The sequence below is a fragment of the Periplaneta americana genome, chromosome 2 (assembly GCF_040183065.1).
Source record: "Periplaneta americana isolate PAMFEO1 chromosome 2, P.americana_PAMFEO1_priV1, whole genome shotgun sequence".
In the NCBI taxonomy this organism is placed as follows: Eukaryota; Metazoa; Arthropoda; class Insecta; order Blattodea; family Blattidae; genus Periplaneta; species Periplaneta americana.
In genome coordinates this window covers 112,362,543-112,385,833 of record NC_091118.1, presented here as the reverse complement: position 1 = coordinate 112,385,833, position 23,291 = coordinate 112,362,543, and the positions used below count along the sequence as shown (strand labels likewise).

The 23,291-nt window shown below is 34.7% G+C and overlaps 1 protein-coding gene across 1 annotated transcript in view; it reads left to right on the top strand.

The window, feature by feature from the left end:
* The window catches only part of Adck5 (aarF domain containing kinase 5), an 86,161-nt gene extending 71,686 nt beyond the window's left edge, over positions 1 to 14,475 (top strand). The window contains exons 10-12 of the mRNA XM_069818315.1: positions 9 to 183; positions 2,984 to 3,151; positions 13,962 to 14,475. Of these exons, the coding sequence (XP_069674416.1) occupies positions 9 to 183; positions 2,984 to 3,151; positions 13,962 to 14,064 (446 nt within the window). The 3' untranslated portion in view covers positions 14,065 to 14,475. The remainder of the gene's footprint in view (positions 1 to 8; positions 184 to 2,983; positions 3,152 to 13,961) is intronic.
* The last annotated feature ends 8,816 nt before the right edge of the window (positions 14,476 to 23,291 follow it).

Sequence of the window (23,291 nt, the reverse complement as noted above, 5' to 3'; positions counted from 1 at the left end):
GTTTTCAGATTATGGGCAACTGGTTGAGATTCTAACACAAAGACCTCTACATACTACTATGAAATTGACAACGAAACTAAGTGAAGAGGACTTGAAGTACATGACAGAAGTGGCGCAGCAGAGATTTGATAAGATTATGTCAGCCCTTCGTGCCATGCCACGAACCATGCTACTGGTTATTCGGTAAGCATATATTCCTGTTTCAGGTTAGAAGTTATTGTGAACTGTCACAGTGTAATAATAATCACTCAGTGAGGGATAGTAAAGAGATTAATTTTTATTGAAAGAAAATAATAATAATGATATTTGTCTTATTTTAATTAGGCACAGACAGACAGACAGAGGGGTTTTAGAAAGGGTGCGTCAGCTACTCTGGCTATTTGTGCTCTTATTTAAAATTCTTCAAAAACAAAAACATAAATAGTACAATAAACAGAATGCTAACACGATACTAAAAACACGTTGTCACAGTAAAAATGAGGTACACAAATGCAGTATCAACAAGGTGATTCATAAAATTCATAAAAGTCAGCATTTCTCAGACACTAAATTAGACGTATATCTCTTAGTATTAACATTCGAAACTGATTATTTGATGCAAATTAAGCTTTCAGGAATAACTACCTGTAAAGTTAATTTGAATAATTTCGAGGGAAAAATTGTTCCGGAGCCGGGTATCGAACCCGGGACCTTTGGTTAAACGTACCAACGCTCTCCCACTGAGCTACCCGGGAACTCTACCCGACACCGATCCAATTTTTCCCTCTATATCCACAGACCTCAAGGTGGGCTGACAACCGTCAAGCAACCAACATTTGAGTGCACACTAACTCTGTGTAACTTTAAATTGTGGTTTTCTGTTACGTACAGTGACGTGTATTATGCAAATTAAGCTTTCAGGAATAACTCCCTGTAAAGTTAATTTGAACAATTTTTCCCTCGAAATTATTCAAATTAACTTTACCGGGAGTTATTCCTGAAAGCTTAATTTGCATAATACACGTCACTGTACGTAACAGAAAACCACAATTTAAAGTCACACAGAGTTAGTGTGCACTCAAATGTTGGTTGCTTGACGGTTGTCAGCCCACCTTGAGGTCTGTGGATATAGAGGGAAAAATTGGATCGGTGTCGGGTAGAGTTCCCGGGTAGCTTAGTGGGAGAGCATTGGTATGATTATTTGATGTTATGAATTTATCAAAATATATTTAAATTTAGAATACTGTACCGGTAACGTTTATCAGACACAAAATGGAATGAGTTAAGAGTATATCCACCAAAAATACATAATCACTCAATTTTTGTTCTAAATTTTGGTGTAAATTTTTGCTATTACAAAAATTACAGGTAGCACACAGATGTAATCAGAGTTTGTACACAAAAAATGTATGCTACCTGCAACTCTGTACAAAATGTCATAAAATCTTTTATGTAAGCAGGGTAGTTCCTCTTATGGAACCGTGAATATACAGAGTGATTTATATAGAACTGACACATTTCTTTCTTTAATTATTCCGTTGGAAATTCATTCAATGACCCAATTTTAGCACCAAATTAAGCAGAATGTTCTGGAGTTTCGATTCCTTGTCACTAGATGCGCAGATGTTTATGTTTTATTCCTATTGTTGGCAGCACTGACCCAATTTTAGCACCAAATTAAGCAGAATGTTCTGGAGTTTCGATTCCTTGTCACTAGATGCGCAGATGTTTATGTTTTATTCCTATTGTTGGCAGCACTAGATGCGCAGATGTTTATGTTTTATTCCTATTGTTGGCAACTGTTTTCGACATTTTATGTCAACGTGAAAATGCAGTACACATAAATCAACGACTCTTCCTTGTGAAGCAATACTGGATTACGAATTCAATTACAGCTACTCAAAGGGCATACCAGAGAGAATTTGGTGTTCGCAATCCTCCCAAAAGAAACACAATACTGGGACTGGTAAACAAATTGGAAACAACTGGATCTCTGGTGAGTGAAAAGGGTAAGCATCGTTCATCTAGGCTTCGCACGGTTGTTGTTGACGTAAGAGCATGACTGGAGCAGTCACCCAAAAAATCATTAAGACGTTTGTCGCAGGAGACAGGGTACACCTACTCAATGTGTCAGAGAGATGCGAAAAGTGCAGGCCTAAAGCCATATAGGGTTACTGTTGTTCATCAGCTACAGGAACCAGATAAGGATAAAAGATTGAATTATTGTCGTTGGTTTCAGACGTTCATTGTGCAAAATCCTGCCATATTGTCCATCATATGGTTCACAGATGAAGCATGGTTCCATTTATCCGGTTATGTGAACTCACAGAACTCACGCCATTGGGCCATCGAAAATCCACATGTCATCCATGAAGCACCTATGCACCCGGTTAAAATCGGAGTTTTGTGCGCAATATCCGCACAGAGAATAGTGGGGCCAATTTTTTTTAACCAGACTGTGAACACTGCAGAGTACCGACTGATTTTCATGGAGTTTGTTGAGCAACTGGACGATGTAGAGCTGAGTCAAGGATATTTTCAGCAAGATGGCGCTACATGCCGTACATCAAATGAATCCATGGAACTAATTGCAAGTTTCTTTGACGACCGAATAATTTCCAGGAACCTGTGGCCACCGAGATCTCCGGATTTGACAACACCGGACTTCTTTCTATGGAGTTACTTAAAAGACAGGGTTTACGCCACACGTCCCCAGACATTGGACGATCTGAAGCACAATATCACACAGGAGATTCAAGCTATTGACAACAGAGTCCTCCAACGAGTGACCAGTAACATGGAATGAAAGGATTATTAAAATTTAAGAGGATAAGGTTTTGAGCTTTGTTGATTTCACATGGAATGTCTCCCACCACAAATTCCACTTGGACCCATTAGGATTCGAATCCGAGTAACCAGTGACGAATGCTATTTGGCTAATGGTGCACCAGAAAACTCAATATAAAACAATATACTTTGCAATAAAATGTTATTTTGTTGACAGGAACCTGAATACTATACGAGCAATTGCCAAAGATCATGGTGATCCTGTTGATCGTTATGCAGTGATGGCTCGCAGTGCTGCCTTGGGACAGTTCCTATCAGATCATCCTGGACTCATTCAGAGAGCATTGGCATATAGAGCATTTCTATTTTTTGAAATGATGTTGTGGTAAGTCACCAAGCAAAGTGTGAGGTGGGTCCATCCAGTGAAACAGTGCTATTCACCAAAGTGAAAAATTATGAACCTTGTCAGTTTTAATGTTATTTATAATCGACAAAGTGAATATGTGACAAATTGTTTGGAGTAGGCTATTTGGTTTTTTCCACCATTTTTTTTTAATGTTGCCTCGTGGCAGAATGAGCACTTTCAAAATTGTCCATTTTCAACAGGAATAAAGATACTTTCACTAACATTTGTTGAACATTTTCCAGCCATCCCATTTCGAATTTGTTGAAATGAATGTGCCCCTTACAATCTTACCAAACCATAAATTCATTTACAACACTGAAAGTCAGAAAAAACATACTGGTAAGTCAATATAGTCTTGAAAAGAATGATTTGTCCTGTCTTGAGATTCTAAAGCAAGTTAATTATCAGAAAATGTGTTCTAATAAACAGTAACATTATGACATTAATTCAGAAATGTTTCTCCCAAATGGTATATACTTTTACCATTACTTGTGGTGCATTATGAGAAGTTGTTGTTGTTGTTTTCTAATGCCAGGCGTTTGACAATAAAGTCATTTGACCTCTTGCACTCCAATATTTTTCAAAGATATTATCATGGCCAGCCACTGAAGCACAGATTTTGAGGTGTTCCGAATCCATTTCTTGGTTTGAGTTGCACATTGGGCAGTTAGGGGACTGATATATTCCAATTCTATGCAAGTGTTTGGCCAAAAAATCATGGCCTGTTGCCAATCTAAATGCAGCTACAGACGATTTTCGTGGTAAATCGGGAATTAACTGTGGATTTTGATGCAGAGAGTTCCATTTTTTTTCCCTTGGGATTGTGTTATCAAATTTTGTTTGTTGAAGTCTAAGTATGTAGATTTAATAAATCTTTTCACAGAGTAATATGTAGATTTAGTAACAGGTCTGTAAGTAGCAGTGCTGCCCTTCTTTGCTAAAGCATCCGCATTCTCGTTTCCCAGGATTCCACAATGGGATGGTATCCATTGGAATACAATTCTTTTATTGAGTGATATTAATTGAGAGAGCATTTTGGTTATTTCTGCTGTTTGAGATGAAAGTGTGTGTTTAGAGACTATTGATAGAATAGCTGCTTTGAAGTCTGACAATATAACTGCATTTTTAAATTTATTGATGTGGCATAGAAGATTCCTAAGACTTTCACTTATTGCAATGATTTCTCCATCAAAACTTGTTGTTCCATATGCAAGAGATCTATAAAGTGACAAGAGACAGCACGTAACACCTGCACCGGCACCTTGTTCTCTGGAGATCAAGGATCTGTCAGTGTATAAATGAAGCCAGTTTTGTGGAGGGTACCTAATATTAATTGTCTCTAAAGACAATTGTTTTAGTATTTCAGTGTTTACTTCTGATTTTAGTATTTCTTCTTTAAATTTAGATTATATTCTATATTTAATAGAGTTAAAGGGTTTGGTTTAATTTGTAAGTTTTCTTTTAAATTCGGGATATTGATTTTCTGTTTTAATTCTTGAACAATGGATATATAACGTTTTTGAGTTTTCAATCTACAGAGAGGACTGTATGAATGCCAATTGTTTCCTGGTAATCTAATAAGTTTTTCATATTGAATCAGTGTTTTTTCTTCTATTGTCAATTTGATGCTGTTAATATTAGTGAGGAATCTCATAGAATCTATTGGAGTTGTTTTGATTCCACCAGTAATGAGTCTGAGAGCTTGGTTTTGAACATATTCTATTTCGTTTATGAAAGGTGAAGTAATTAAAATTTCTCCGCAGTATGTCAGCACTGGCTGTATAAACATTTTGTATGTAGTGTTCAAAGTATTCCTAGAGCACCCCCATTTCTTTCCTGCTAGTCTTTTTAGAAGGGAGAATCTTTTACGAGCTTTTTCAGATATGTATTTCAAATGGTTGCTCCATGTCAACTTACTATCGAAAATAACTCCAAGATATTTGGATTCATAAGTCCTAGGAAGGTGATGGCCATTGTATTGGATATTGAATTCTCTTTCTTTTTTACCAAGTGAAAATATTTCGTAGTTAGTTTTGCTTAAATTGAGTGTCATCAAATTTTGATGTATTCCATTCATGTAGTTGATTTAGAGCTTTAAGAGCAGAATTTTGAATTTTGTCTCTATGTCTGTAAGATCCGGAAGTCCACAAAACTATATCATCTGCAAATAGTGCTGTTTTCATGTTTGATTCCTCTAATGGAGAGTGTAAGTCATTTATACAAATATTGAATAAAGTTGTGCTGAGGACAGCGCCCTGAGGTAGACCTCGATATGTTTGTCTGTAACAAGAAAGTGAGTTATTGAATTTAGTGGCAATGAATCTTTGACTAAGGAATTCTGATATCCATCTGAACATATTGCTGGAGGTACCTAATTTCTGGAGTTTTAGTAATAATTTATTTCTCCAAACAGAGTCATATGCTAACTGAAAGTCAATAAATATTGCCAAGGTATCTTCTTTCTTGTTAAAACTATCCTTTATTTCTTGGCCGAGGCGTATGACTTGTTCATTGGTAGAGTGTAGTTGTCGAAAGCCGGCTTGTCTTGGTGATAAAAGATTTTGGGATTCTAAATACGAAGTTAATCTGTTGGAGATCATGGACTCCATGGTTTTTGCTATCATGCTTAACAGTGCTATTGGTCGATAACTATTAACATCATGAGCAGGTTTCCCTTTTTTGTGAATTGGTACAATGATTGCTTTTTTCCAAGCTGCAGGAATTGAGGTGTTCCATGATAAATTGAAAATGGATAGAAGTACAGACTTGGCTTTTTCCCCCAGATGTCAAAAAAATTCGGAATGAATGTTGTCGGGGCCAGGAGATTTCTTGGTTTTTAAATTTTGTATAGCTAGAGTTAATTCTTTGGAAGTAAAATTTTGATGAAAAATTTCAGGTTTTGTACTAGTAATATTGTTTTTATTATTTGTATGTAATTCTCTTTTGATAAATTTGTCAGTTTTTTTGATATTGGGATGTAATCTGTGAGAGTTTGAGTAGTGTTTATTAAATGTGTTTGCTATATCTCTACTATCTGTTAGTGTTTTGTTATTATGAATAATAGGTTGGCTAGTATTTTCCTGTGTATTGGAAATATTCTTCAGAAATTTATATGTTTTAGCGCTATCGGTTCTGTAATTAATATTTTCAATAAATTTATTAAAACTGTTCTTTTTTTGCTGTTATGATTGCTTTTTTAAGAATGGCAGTCTTCTTCCTCCAATCTTGAGTATCTTCTGGTGTTTTGCTATGTTCTGCTTTGGTTCTTGCTTTATCTCTATCTTGTTTCAATAAATTTAGGTTTTCTGTCCAGAATGGGGTGTATTTTTTTGGTTTGCCTCGTGGAATGTGCTTTTTGCAATTTTAAGAAGAGATTCACAGAAATATTTGTTCAATCTATTTGAGTTTGTATTTTCCATTAGTGGTGTGTTGAGCTTGAGGTATTTGTCGAGTTCTGTTGTAAATAGTTTCCAATTCGCTTTCTTAAAGTTCCATGTTGTTTTGTTATTGTAGAGTTCTTTTCTTCGGTTTTGGTGGATTTTTATTTATTTTATTGGGTTATTTTACGACGCTGTATCAACATCTAGGTTATTTAGCGTCTGAATGATATGAAGGTGATAATGCCGGTGAAATGAGTCCGGGGTCCAGCACCGAAAGTTACCCAGCATTTGCTCGTATTGGGTTGAGGGAAAACCCCGGAAAAAACCTCAACCAGGTAACTTGCCCCGACCAGGATTCGAACCCGGGCCACCTGGTTTCGCGGCCAGACGCACTGACCGAGGTTTTGGTGGAGATGGATAGAAACGATGATGACTCTATGGCCAGATCCAGGGTCTTCAATTATTTTTTTTCTTGGTTTCGTGATGGATATCTGATGTTACAAGTAATAAGTCTGGATTTGTACCAGAACCAGAATAATGAATCAAAGTAGGGGGATCTTCTTTTCTGTAGACAAGTTCTGCGGTTGTAGTATTTAGGAGGTCCATGATCATTTTTCCAGGTTGGTTTACATTATCATAGCCCCAAAGTTGGGAGTGGGCGTTAAAGTCACCAATTATGATAGCTTTAGATTGTATATCAAACAAAATTAGATGAAGGAGATTATTAGGTGGATTATAGGCACTGTAGATTTTGAAATGTTGTTTATTTTTCCATACTTCAATTCTTATTAGTTCTAATTTGTCTTGATTATGCATTTCTTTTATGATTTGAAAATTTGTAATTAATTTCTTTGATGTATCTGCGAGAATTCCGCTACTGATCTGTCTACCTTTGGGTAACAGTTTCATATTAAAACCTTTAAAATTATAATATTTTAATTGGTCAGCATTAAGGTTTGCTTCTTGAATAAGGAAGATATCTATATTATTATCTGAGAGTATATTGGCTAGTTCAGTCTTCTTGGCTGATGTTAAACCACCAGCATTCTATTGTAAGATGTTTAGTTGATTCTGTACCATTAAAGTAGTCCCTGCCCGGAGATCCGATTGGGGGACTATTTTACCTCCGGATAATTTTACCTTAATGGTACTCATTTCATATTGGAGTGGTTAAATGGCAAGTTGTAGCCGATTTAAGTGAATACCATATTTTAACGTTTTGGTGGCTACTTCATTCACACAACCTCCAGAATGTCTGGAGGACCACACCTGCTGTTGGTAGACGGGTCCATTGGACCTAGCTGGAAGATCTTGTTGATCACCAGCTTTCCCTCCTTAAGCCACTGGAGGACGATTTTAGTGCCATAGCAGGTCAGCACTAGGAACAGAAAAGTAGAAAGAGGAGGAAGGAAAGGGAAATGAACCCTTAGGCCTCGAATGCTCTAATGCTGTCGGGGTCGAAGAAAGTAAGGGTTCAGTCAGAGGACTGGATAGGAAAGGGTAAAGAGGGAATTAGGTATTGAAAAGAGGAAAATTATACCAAATTCAGTCATTAACTCATCAAGCTGACCAGTGCTAATTGATGAGTAGCCCCTCCCTTTAGTTCAGCTTGTAAAATTATGCTTACTAACAGCTGCACCACGGGAAGTAGGGATGGGACGTTGGGTATTTGTCCAGGTTGGTTCCTTAAAGCCTTCAATGGGAAGGATTAATGGCTCTCCCCCCTGTATCCGACAGATACCCTTTTGCAGCCGCGTTATGAGAAGTGGATCTACGTTTACATCAAGGTGATGTTATTATTAATGGTGAGCGAACTCTGACATAAGAAACGGGAGTACACCAAGCACACCTTCCCCAAACACCATCTTGATTAAACTCGCGAGGATCAAGTCCAGGTCTCTGTCTCTCTAGTTGTTTGGTTAATGATCCACTACACATACCTATATGCTATTTATAGGTGTAAGAAAACAGTATTTCAACATAAAAAAACTCGAAGAATAAAGTAACATACGGATGAAAATGAAATAACAACCACTATGCTCCAAAGCATTCATAGGAAAATGGCATTCAGGATAGGCTTTGATCTCGGAAGGGATGAATACAGTATCTAATCCTTGAAGAAATAGAATCAGAAAAAGAGAAAAGATTAAAAGACAACATTTTCGCCTTTCTTGATCAATCACCCTCAAAGAGGCTTTTCATATTTGTCTTCATTAGATTTGGATTACGGAAAATAACATAAAATTCCAAAAGAGAGAGAAAAAATTGAAACCCAAGAAAGCTGTGATACTCATTACATACAGTTTCTTCTTTCCTAACTTGTGGTTAACATTAATGAAAAGAAAGTTTATTTTGATAAAATTTCTGGACTTAACTTTAAAAGAGCCAGCAATTATCCACGTTCCAATGATTAATAAGCGTCTATTAATTTATTGCATATCTTTATTAATTTTTTTCTGATGTTAGACCCAACTCCCAAATATAGCAGTGCATAGGAAAATTGTTTGAAGTACCGGTAACCATAGTTGTAGGAAACTAATTGTTTGTGGATTCTTTAGTTACAGAGTAAAGCAATATTTTCATGATCATTGACAGCCAAACTTCTTAGTTATAGGGTTTATATTAATGTAAGTCATTTTTTATGCTCCATCGACATATTAAACATCATAGAAAATTTGTGGACAGCTCCAAAATTTTTATAAACACTGAAAGCGAAGATAAGACAGAACCAAAAATTAAAAGAGGACCAGCACTCACTTTGTACACGTGGACATTAGTAAAAACATGTCATCTAGTTGAAAATAAAATTATGAACATTTTAACATATACTGGCAGATGGATAATTAAAGAAAAGTGAAGATGACGTGTAAAGATACAAAAAATGAAATTACTGATCTCCTATAGCGTGAATTTGTTTAAGTCCACATTTGGGCAGTGCCTAGTTCATACAGCTAGGGAAAGGATGTTTATTTTGCACCGAATTTACCCCTTGAATATATCTTTGTTATACATTACTTGTAACACTTGATCTATAAACAGCCAGAGAAACCTAAAAACAAACAAAACAAAGGAAAAACAGACCGGAGCCTTGCATAAGAAATCCGTTCACTTGTAGACCCTAAACCTAAGCTCTCACACAATCAACCGAAGTCTTTTGAAGAGGACTTGGTGTATGACAGGCAGTCATATTTTTAAAAATATAGTTAAAATAATAATGATTTTCTAGCGTTAATATGAAAAACTAAGTTGTCGTACCTAACTAGAACATTAGAAAATATTATATTAACTGTATTCTTAAGTGACACAAAGTGTTAAAAGTGTGTACTGTAATCAAGATGTAGTCATTCTTTTTGTCTAAGAGATACATCATTTGAATGTAATGTGTGAGAAGTCATTTTTAAACATATCATAAAAATATAAGTTATGGCACTTACAGGGAATTTTCTAGCTTCGTATAATTATTATTATTTTAATCACAGAAAATCTTATGCAGTGTTTATTATACAAGCATAGCAGCCAAATCTAACAACATGACTCTCCCACATTGATCTTAAAATATGACGTGTTCTATTGCACATTTTGAGACTACTGCTGTTGCAAAAATGACGACAGTTCTGATAGTGACTCTGTCTATTTGCCAGAGGTATTTGAGCTCTTGGGCTAGATGCTGATTTTGTTGTTGCATGAATTCTGGAAATTATGACATAGCAGAACTACAATATTTATTAATTGAACGTCCTTATTTGTTTTGCTGAGAATGATTATGTCACTATGATACGTGTGAAAATTTCTGTCTCAATACAATTATATTGATAATTTTCTAAACTGGCGAGGGTTGATACATATAGGTTAGGACCACTCTTCTGAGTAGTTCCATGTCCTTTGCTTTGCAAGATGTTGGTATATAGTAGTATCTTTGCATCATTGTCATGCTCTCTTGTACGTTCTTTGCCTAAACAAATGACAAGGTACAATAACATGTTCTATTGTTTCCTGTGCTTCACCACTATGGTACCAATGTTGGTTGGGTCAGTTATAAAAGTAGACTATACCAGTACTTAAAAGCAGCTTCCAGTTATGGACTCTAAGAATTTTGAAGCCATAGTCTTAAGTTATCAAGTACCGGTACCGGTATCATATTTTGGTACAATCTCAGTTCGACGTAAATTTTAATATAATAGAAGACTTTTAATTATTGAAACTGACATACGCCATGAATACCAACATGACGTAAACAATAAATTTGTTGTTGTTAACTAATACTGAATTCGTGGCAATAAAGGCATTAACTCTCTTGCCCTTCAATATTTCTCACACACAGTGGGTTTAAAGGAAACGAAATTTATCGTACATTCCACTACATTCACAATCAACGAGCATTTATTCAATATCTCACCCAACAGTAATTCTTTAACATAAACAACATTTTTAACAAGTAATCTTATAATAATAATAATAATTATCTGCGTCTCTATATAATAACTTGTCTATATTTTGCATTTATTATTATCTCTTAATCTCTATTTTCAGGTGAAACAATTACAAAACACACAACAGCAACTACGAAAACTATCTTGAACTTACGACAATTCCCAGCCATGATTACTCTAAATATTTTATCACCTTCATTATAAAATTTAAATTTTATCATTGACTAATTTAATCACCGTACATCAATTGTAAAGTAGTCATCAACGTCAAACAACATTCAAATGCCAACGGCCTCTCTAAGCGAAATAATTACAAAACACAAGTACATTAACTACGCATACTACCTTGCAACTTATGACAACTTTCAGCCATGACTACTTGAAATATTTTATTATCATCATTGTAAATTTTAAAATTTAAAATTAACATCATTGACAAATTTTAAACATTGTATATTAATTGTAACATGAGCTATATGTGTAAATAAAATATTCGTCCAGTCTAAGTTCAAATTCAAAGATTATCTTAATATTCATCCTGTTTCATGTTATATCTACATAAAGCTCATGAATTTCATGTACCACATATATTGTTCTCTATTTTCCTTGTTATTTGCATAATATGTTATTATAGGTCCAGATAATATGTATTGTTATATCTGAAGATGCCCTAAACGGCGAAAACGTTCATATATTGTGATTAAATAGCAAATAAACATTTGCAAGTTTATATGCCTTAAGATTGAAATTCATTAAATACTTATTAATAATTTACCAGGCATATTGATATATTAAAATGAATTGTAAATTAAAGGAAAGGGCAGGACATCACTGAAGATCATTCTGATTCATTTCTTTCTGAAGATGGCACAATGAACAAAGTGGTGCAGAAAAAAATCCTACTTTGTTCACGTATTTTGACAAATAGTCATGTCCTGTGAGTAATCGAAAGGATGCAACTGCACTTTTCCTTGGATACTCAGAAATTATATTTTGTTGCACACTGAGACACTGCCATCTTTATTATTTGAAATTTCGTGGAAATGGTATGGTATTATGTCTTTATAGGCTATTTTGAGTTGATTAATCTTTTAATTGTTGAAAATGATAGAGTTGACATACAGTTTTGCAAGATTTTACTTCCCTTCTTAGCAAGATGATCACCAGTTTCATTATCAGATAACCCACAATGTGCTGTGTTAAGCTTCATCAGATGATGTATAATTTTCCAATGATCAGTTATTTTTTTTACTTTTAGGTGACATGATTGTTAAGCAGTAATAGCTGCTTTAGAACCACTGAATATAATAGATTGTTGAAAATAAGGGATCTGGTACAACAGATTTTGAAATGTTAAATAGATAGCTTCAACTTCTCCATCAATAAATAACGCCCATCAAACGATGTATAGCACCATTTGCAAAACACTAGGCAACGAAACATGAAGCAATTCAATAATAAAATTTTATAAGGTACTGGCGACATGTTTTTCATTATACTGTATGAAAACGAAACGTGGACATTAACAACGAATGTAGATGGAATGTGAGATAAATTCCTAAGGAAAATTGAGAGTTTCACATTACGAGATCACTAATGAAGTGAAGAGTGAAGATACGAGCCAAAATAAACTACCGGTAATATTACACTGATAAGAGTACAAAAAAAAAAAAAAAAGACAAATGAACAGAAAGAGTGTGATCTATGACCAAATAGTGAAAAAAAAGCTGTTAGTATGTGAAACAGAAGTGTTCGAGCGAAGACAGAACAAGCTGAACACCTGTTTCTAAAATAAAGCAAAGAAGAAAATGCGAGAAGACGATATGCCGAAAATACAACAATGGCGGAGTTAGTGTGACAGGGGATTCAAAATTACTTAAACGAAACCTGTCTCACATTGTTTACTGAAGATTTCGCAGAATATGCCAAAAAATTTCTATGATTAGAAGCTAATGACTTCATGCCTCGTCTACACTAAGTATACTGAACCTGGTACGAAGTGATAGCGGTCTCTGATATGCATTGAGTTGTTAAGGAATTGTAAGACGTTAAAGAGTCAATTTATAAAAAAAAAGATACCACCGTAATTTATGCTTACAAGACCTGAATCTTTAAAGGGTGCCAGAGACTATGTACAGACACCATTTTGGATATAGGTCACATTCGTCTGTAGTCACGAGGTTACATGCTCTCCACTTAATAAAATGTTTGTGGGTTTAAACAGTGTAAGTTGTTAGATATCGAAGACTAATAGTTTCGTGGCCAAATGTCTAGGCATTTGAATAACAAAATTTCGAAAGACGATAAAAATTGTTAGCATGACTTTTTATGGAAGGCAAATAAAGCCTAGACTCCTTTATCTTGGATTTGTGGAATGTAGAAGAACCATCTTTAAAGGAAAATTTCATAACTTAACTATCATACAATGAATACAGTGTAATCAATTCCGTCTCCGAGATGCCTCCATTTCATAAATGATTTCAACACCCCAGACCAGCAGAAAACAAGGTTATTTTATTTCAAATTATCTGAAGGCATTGGAATAAGCCAACTAAGAGTACTAGTTAAAGATCATTTTCTTTTAGGACGTAAGTTCTGTTCTTTAACGAAAATCAGGTACCGGTATTCCTGGTTTCAGAATTATTATAAGAAAACTGCCAAATAGACAGGACACTTATACATATTGGACCTAGTGTGTAGCTCAAGTAACAAGAAACTGCTAACCACGTCTTGTGCTGAGTATTTATACTCTTTGAATATTATCATGAAACAATCATTTGGCACCAGCGATATTTCACAGAGCATTCATTAGTGCTGCAGGTTATCAGCAATTGATAAGAAAATTGGAGGTTCTTTTATAGATCTATAGGGCTTTCTGTTCTGTACCGGAGTATAAATCTATTAAATGCTGGTAAAAAAAACTAAATATTCAGTGGCTTATTTTTCTGTCCTTCATTACATGAACCTTATTTGTTGCAGGTGTGAAAGTGCGAAATTGTGGCTCCTACGGCTCTATCTGCGGCTTCTGCAAGTTATTGGTAGAGCTCCTGACATGTCGGCCCTTATACAGCAGCTCCATTAGGTGTCCACAAGAGTACCTACCAAAGATTGTATGATGGTTCCCTTGACAACTTTAAGTCGTCTGAAGGATAAATCAGAGTCAGTATTATTAGACAAAATCAATTCAAGCCATCATTAATTCATTACAGTGGTGCCGGGTCTTTGTGAATGGTGGCTTTGTGTGAACACGTGATCAATATATAGGTTCAATTCTTGCTGCAAGACAATGTTTAGATGTTTCTGAGCATTCACAGCAGCTCTCAACTCTCCAATGTAACATTGTGCCCTATAGGTGAAGAAAAACTGCTCCTGCTGAATGTGTGTGTGTGTGTGTGTGTTCACTACTGTTTTGTACATGATTGTGAATAGATGGTACTGACATCCTGAGTGCAGCTTTGTTACAGATACATAATAAATTAATTAAATGTTAAAACGTTTATAATTCATGGCATTCATATTCCTTCCTCACCTGCTATACATTTACCAGATAATTACAAAATGCTTCATTTTCTAGTTTACAGCCCGAAATAAAGTGAACCAATCCGAATCTTTGAACCACGTTCTCTGGCAGTGTTTGTAGAGCCACCGTTAGGAAGTTCTTCTTTTTCCTATCACATATTAAGCCTGGTGGCCTGTTATGGTCTCACTCCATCATTTCAGTGGACTGCCCAAAGATACTGTTAGGAAGTTATCCATCATATTCCCGAAACAGTCTTATTTCAACTCCTTCAGACTCCTTAATGGAGATTAAAAATTGCTAACAATGAAAATCGACAGTTGTATGAAATACAAATTTACCACTCTGACATATTCATTATATGCTGTTAGGCTGTGTTGCTTTTTTGAAGCAGGAAATAAGTTGCTAGCAATGTGTGATAAAGGAAGCTAGTGCACAGTGTGGTTCCCTGCTACACTGCTAGATCCATAAAAATCTCCTTGTGAAATAAAATACACGTGATCTTTTTTTGAATAGGGGGATGCAAGTTGCCTGACGTGGATCCCATTGAAAACATACAGGAGTTGATTATGCAGAAGGTAGGCCTACTGCTAGCTGAATGTGATAAAATAACACAACTTATAGACACATTATCACAATTCACAATACCTTTTCTTTATACTTTGTATAACGGAAAGATAAAAATAAAATAATTAAAGTGTGGTATCAGAATTTTGGTACAGAAAAAAAGTACAGTCATGTATAAACAGCACGAACGAAAAGGAAATGGCTCTAGTAGCAACTATAGGTGAAAAATGTTATTTACATTGGTTACCTTAAGAATGTTACGAAGATACACGGATAAATGAAATACATTAAAGATGATATGTTACAGTTGTATGAACACTAATAAGTACAATAAGTTTATTGAAGATGTTAGACATGTTTCGGAGATGTTTCTCCATCTTCAGTGACTAATTACGACAATGTGGTTATGTTGTTCGAATCATGTTCTTGCTTGGCTTAAAGGATATCCCAAATTTTTATTTAAAATTTTCGTCTTTTCATTTATATCCTTTCCAAAATGTCCAGAAACATCCTCTAAGTTGTTTACTACTGTTTTCACTAATCCTAATTGTTCGATCAGCTTAATTCTAGACTTCTCCAAATAAGATATGATAGAAGAAAGAAATCCAAAATTAGATTTTATGTAGCAGAGTTTTCCTTCAATCTCAGTATCAGAAAAATTACTATGCAACCTTGATGGAAATGGCATCACCATTGTCGAAAGAATCTACTATCTTTTTTACACACTTGAAATGTTCGCTGTAATATATACAGGCTTCGTTCCAAGTTTCTCACTTGGTGAGAATAGATACAGATGGCAATGGTACTCTGGGTGTCATAACCTTGAAGGATGCCACTCTCAATGAGCCACAGACATAATGCCCAAATGAATATGTCCGAAGCAAAAATGTCCAATATAAATATGTCCAAACCAAAAATGTCCAAACACACAAATGTCCGAAGCTAAAATGTCCAAATGAAAATGTCTGAAGCAAAAATGTCAAAACACAAAAATGTCCAGTACAAAGATGTCCAAACTGAAAAAGTCCAAATGAAAATGTTCGCAGCAAAAATGTCCAATACAAATATGTCCAAATTGAAAATTTTCCAAAGCATAAACGTCCAAATCAAAAACGTCGAAAATGGTCCAAATAAACAAACTTAAGAAGTAACTCATGTTACATATTCGGGTGAGCCATCCATGAGTGATTAAGTACCAGTAGCCTATCATTAAATGGGGTCATAATAATAAGTACAAAACAAAAATGTCCAAATATAATAAAACTATTTCCAAAGCAAAAATGTTCGAAACGAAAATTTACGGTATACTACCTAAATACCACCAACAAAAATTTAACATCAGCTGTGAATTGAAATTTCTGAGGCAATTCTTCAACAATTGAACAAATTAATTTTTAATTCTCGGAAAACAGTTGTAGTTACACATTTTAAATTTTTAACAGTATATGTTGACTCTTAACAGAGTAAGATTAGCAGTGTTGGTTCAAATAATTGTCTCAAAAAGGTGAATCATTACATTAGATATTTATATCACAAGTATTCTCATTATAACACAACATTTACTGGCGTAGTATACAAGGGAATGCAGCAATGAGCGCTGCACAATTGATAACAATTTTGAGCTAATAACTATTTTATACGATGCGACTGAGGCAAATTTGCATGAAGGGAATAATGTAGATGCAGCTAGAACGAAAACCCCTCACAGCATTTTACACATTGGACATTTTGCACTTTGGACATTTTTGTATTGGACATCATTGCTTTGGACATTTTACACATTAGACATTTTGCTTAAAGAATAATATATTTTTCTTCGGAGAGTTTTGTGATGAACACTATTGCTTTGGAAATTTTTGTATTGGACATTTTACATTTTAGACATTTTGCACTTTGGACATTTTTGTATTGGATATTATTGTTTTGGATATTTTGCTTAAAGAATAATACATTTTTCTTCAGAGAGTTTTGTATTGGACATTTTGCACTTTGGACATTATTGGTTTGGACATTTTACACATTGGACGTTTTGGACTTTGGACATTTTACACATTGGACATTTTTGTATTAGACATTATTGATTTGGACATTTCACACATTGGACATTTTGCACTTTGGATATTTTGTATTGGACATTTTGAACTTTAGAAATTTTCGTATTGGACATTTTGCTTCGGACATAATGACCTGGCACACTCTCAATGGTGGCTTTGCAAACACTTTCTTCACGTTTCCGATAAGTTGATCTACTACTGGAAAGTAACTTCACATGTCCTTTGTGACTCTATGACATGCATATGCCAGGATGTCAAGTGCACCATTCTTGAGTAGAGTGGCTTCAAGGAAATTACCTACTTTCACCATATATGCCGCAGCATCAGTCACATGCAAAAACACATCACCATGTTTTGTTTTCACCTGGCCACAGTAAATTCACAGACTTTAAAAAGTCTGCAAATTGTGGAATAGTCCACTTTCTCAAGTCACTCAACGTTCAGCAGAAACATTGAACCCGTACCTCTTTCTCCAGTGTTCCAATTACTACATATATTACAAATCGTCCCATTGAATCAGTGATTTCATCCAGTGACACCCATATTTTCTTCCCATCAACAGCTTTTCGAATATCTACCATGATTTTCTCATAACACCAATTTACATATACATATTGTACTTTGTTAGTGAGGCACCTCAGCTACAGAGACAGTCATTAAGAAGTATATCGTGTTTATTTGTGTTAGATAATTTTCTAATAACTCATTTTTAATAAGCAACTCGTTTATAGCGACATTTAGCAGCAGTATAAGTTCTTTAAAAATTCATGTTCCACATACATTAAACAGAGTTGGCCATTGAGAGGAATTCACAAGTAAATGGTAATGTCATAGTGATATTACCATTTGAACTTACTGTAACAAAAGCATTTTACTGGTCAAGTATTGGAATTCTAAGAAAAAAAAAGGATGGAGTGTGGAGTAGGCCAAACTCTTTCTTCTGTCATGCTAACAACACTTTGCAAATAATAGCAGACCAAATTGTGACGTGTACCGGTACCATACTGTAATCCAGACATTCAATTCAGATTGTAACTTCAGCTATTCAGTTTGCTAACAGATGTTGCATATAGTACAACAAAGTAACATGCAATGAAAATAAAAGTTTTAAGTATGGAAGATAAAATGAATGTTATGAAACAAATAAAAACTGGCAAAAATGAAGCTATTTATGCCATGCATTTGATTTGGTTAAAGAAGAATTGAGAATGATTTACAAATGCAGGATTTTGTAAAAAGGAAGCAGAAAATAGTTATAGATATCAACAACTCACGTTCTTAATTGGCAGTAGGCCTAACTATATGCATTTTAATTCTTTACATTACACAGCATTTTAAAGAGGAAGGCGGAAAATAGGAAGATTGGAGAATGCTAAGTTTGCAGGAAAAGACCTGTCCTGGGCAGAAAACTATGAATGAATGAATAGTATTTTATTCCGTATTTCACTACTTGTTACAATCCAGTACAGTATTTTTAGTTTTCAAAATAATTAAGAAACAAGAAAAACTATGTAAAGTATTTTTTAGGAAGTTATACTGTAGGCCTACATAAAGTTACAAATTAAATTCTAACAGTGTAAAAAATACGTAATATTGTGAATGTATTTCTTTTTAATTTCATTTATTGAATTAATTTATTTTTCTTACAAAAACACTAGTTTATTGTGTCATTATTTCTTTACTCCAATAACGGTATAACCAAGTTCAACTATAATTCAATTTAATTTTCTTTTGGAAATTTATATACAGGACTTCCCTAAATAAGCCAACTCAATAAATTATGTATAAAAAAAAATACTTTTACAATATATCACTTGTTTTATGTCGTACAGTACCAGTGATTCAACAAATGTTAGAAAGAAAAATCATCATCACTTTGACGAATTTTCTTAGGTGTAGCAGGTGTTGTAACATCGTCAATCTCTTTGGCACTTGTTAGGCCTATATTTACTGAAGAACTGGTACTATAGGCCTATAAACTAAGTAACACACAATTCTCGATCTCATATCTCTTAACTTTAATGGCTGAGTAACGACAATGTGAATGTGATCCAGAACGAAATAAAATTCAGATCATGCATTGTTCACACTGAAAACTTGAGCGCTTTTTAAACCCGCATACAAATAGGTTACTGTAGAATAGTTGAATTTAAAATCCAGTAAACTGAGGTTCATTTCATAATACTGCAAATGCTGCGAACTAGAAGTTTAAATTAAAATATTCCAAATTTATTTCCAATGAAGAATATCAGGCATTTTGGAAGTTATTTGTTTCCATAATAATGAAACATACCCCTCTGCAAGGTTTTCTTTATGCTAAATACTTTGAAACTATACATCTTCAGTTCTTGAGTTTCAATGCGAAAACACAAGCAACAATGTCAGGACACTCAGTCGATTTTTCATGTGGGAATGAAGCAGTAGCTAATTCAGGTCATTGCGGATTGTAGGTGAGAGTTAAGAAAATACCAGATTTGCCATGCTTTCCAACAATAGACATAGTGTCTTGGTATAGCTGCTGCATGTTTCGTGAACTACCTTGAAATGTAAAGGGTAGAATCATTTTATCCTGCTAAGAGATCTTGCTAAAGTGATTGGAACACTACAACATTTTGTAGACCTCTTATTTTATCAGTAAGTAATACCTTTTGGTCTTTCCTCATAATTGTTGTGCTTCCTCCAGACAGTATTGAAGAGAATCACACATATAAATATCTTATATCACTTACTTCTAAATGGCTTTTAAGGAATCCGGAGGTTCATTGCCGCCCTCACATAAGCCCACTATTGGTCCCTATCCTGAGCAAGATTAATCTAGTCTCTACCATCATATCCCACCTCTCTCAAATCCATTTTAATATTATCCTCCCATCTACGTCTGCCTCCCTCAAGGTCTTTGCTCTTCAGGTCTTCCAACTAACAGTCTATGTGCATTTGTACCATCATATCCCACCTCTCTCAAATCCATTTTAATATTATCCTCCCATCTACGTCTGCCTCCCTCAAGGTCTTTGCTCTTCAGGTCTTCCAACTAACAGTCTATATGCATTTCTAGATTAACTCATACGTGTTACATGCGCTGCCATCTCAAACATCTGAATTTAATGTTCCTAATTATGTTAGGTGAAGAATACAATGCATGTAGTTCTGTGTTGTGTAACTTTCTCCATTCTCCTATAACTTCATCTCTCTTAGCCCCAAATATTTTCCTAAGCGTCTTATTTTCGAACACTCTTAATCTCTCTTCCTCTCTCAAAGTGAGAGTCGAAGTTTCACAACCATAAAGAACAACCAGTAGCATAACTGTTTTATAAATTCTAACTTTCAGCTTTAAATATCTACACAACACCACCATTAAATACATGGAAAAGACCCATACCCCTTGATTAATAAATTCATTTTTAATAACAATATTGTTTCTTACGTAAGTTTTGTATAGACTACTATATAGCCGTCACACAGTAAATATGATAGAAATGAAGATCTAACTTCAGATATTCTCTACGCCTACTTATATAACTCCAAAAGGTTTCACTTTCATATCATCAATAAAGCATTAATCTGTATAATTAGTGACAAATACTCACATCATGGCAATTTTTAATGGTAATAATGTCATCATTCTTAAGTTTTGTAGTTTTTAATATCCAATACAAGACAGCTGTACTCAGAAAATTACACACCAGAGAATCTGATCTGTAAATTTTTTTAATAAGTCCTGAAGTTTTTAATAACCAATATTACAGAAACGTTCTGAAAAACTTACACAAATAAAGATCGACATATTGACATTATGATATCAGAGAATCTGAGCCATCTCAACTCTAAATATGTCAGCAATCCTACAGGTCGTAGCCTTTCGTGTGATATTCTTATTGTAGTGTGTTTTGTTTTATTCTGTAAAGCCATTATTTCTCAAAACTGACGACATACTTTTTTTGGAAAATAGGAATATGATGTAGGAAAACTGACATTTCACTGAAAACTACTATTTTTCTAAAAAAACTTTGGGTTTCAAGCTTCAAAATGAGGGGTCATTTATTAAAATTCGTTCAGCTGTTTTCCCGTAATTTCCATTACCAGTTCAAAAGATGGAAGTTCTCGGCAAGTTGACATCATTGCCATAGATAGAGGAAATGACAGAGCAATTATCATCGATCTCACCGTGTGCTTTGAAACTGCAGTTGAACAACCCATAGTAGTACATGAAGAAAAGAAGACCATCTATGACCCTAACAATTGAATACTTTAGGGATTAATTATCATATACAAGGATTATTGATCAGATTTTTTCTATTCGACAGATATTGGAGAAAAAATGGGAGTATAAGGGTACAGTACATCAGTTATTCATAGATTTCAAAAAGGCATATGACTCGGTTAGTAGAGAAGTTTAATATAATATTCTTATTGAATTTGGAATTCCCAAGAAACTAGTTCGATTAATTGAAATGTGTCTCAGTGAAACATACAGCAGAGTCCATTTAGGCCAGTTTCTGTCTGATGCTTTTCCAATTCACTGTGGGCTAAAGCAAGGAGATGCACCATCAGCTTTACTTTTTTAACTTTGCTCTAGCATATGCCATTAGGAAAGTTCAGGGTAACAAATAGGGTTTGGAATTGAACGGCTTCTTGTCTATGCGGATGATGTTAGGAGAAAATCCACAAACGATTAGGAAAACACGAAAATCTTACTTGAAGCAAGTAAAGCGATAGGTTTGGAAGTAAATCCCGAAAAGACAAAGTATATGATTATGTCTTGTGACCAGAATATCGTACAAAATGGAAACATAAAAATTGGGAATTTATCCTTCCAAGAGATAGAAAAATTCAAATACCTTGGAGCAACAGTAACAAATATAAATGACACTCGGGAGGAAATTAAATGCAGAATAAATATGGGAAATGCCTGTTATTATTCGGTTGAGAAGCTTTTGTCATCTAGTCTGCTGTCAAAAAATCTGAAAGTTAGAATTTACAAAACAGTTATATTACCAGTTGTTCTGTATGGCTGTGAAACTTGGACGCTCACTTTCAGAGAGAAATAGAGAGTAAGGGTGTTTGAGAATAAGGTTCTTAGGAAAATATTTGGGGCTAGAGGGATGAAGTTACAGGAGAATGGAGAAAGTTACACAACACAGAACTGCACGCATTGTATTCTTCACCTGACATAATTAGGAACATTAAATTCAGACATTTGAGATGGGCAGGGCATGTACCACGTATGGGCGAATCCAGAAATGCATATAGTGTGTTAGTTGGGAGACCGGAGGGAAAAAACCTTTGGGGAGGCCGAGACGTAGATGGGAGGATAATATTAAAATGGATTTGGGAAAGGTGGGATGTGGTGATAGAGAGTGGATTGATCTTGCACAGGATAGGGACCGATGGCGGGCTTATGTGAGAGCGGCAATGAACCTGCAGGTTCCTTAAAAGCCATTTGTAAGTATGCTGTGTCTTTTGACAACCCTTACTGTAGGACAGCTACCCTTGTGGAATATATATATATATATATATATATATATATATATATATACATAATATTGTGAAATTATTTGAATTGGAATTAGTACAACTAGTCAGCAATGAAAAAAATCAAACACACATTATTGAAATCTTTTTTACTTACTTTTTCGGCGATTCTTTAGAATTGCGTTACCAAAGAAAGGCGGATATCTATCCACACCCAAGACCCACCTACCAACCAAAATATGTACTGATATATGCAAAGCATACCAAAAACCTAACTAACCAAATCTAACCTGTCACTAAAACTCGATTTTATGAAAACTTGTTATAAATATTTATGTCCCTACCAAAAGCTTACATGGAAGGCATGTGGTCCCACCCCTCCACCGGTTTCACATCAACTTTCCATCCTTATTCTGGTGCGAAATTGCCATTGCGCTCAATTTGTTTTTTTGTTTACGGTACATATGATTCAATTAGAAGTCAAGTATGTAAATACATCCTATACCTTTCTTTGGTAACGCCATTGTAAAGAAATAGGCCTACAACTTTTTTCATTATTTGAAAAAAAAATATATATTTTTAATTATTTTCCAAAACTCTGGTATTTTTGTGTAGGATAGTAGTTTTCTATGGCAGGTTACATTGCATTAAGTGCAAAGTTAAATACGTTAATGACATAATTATGGTAGGTCTGGCAAC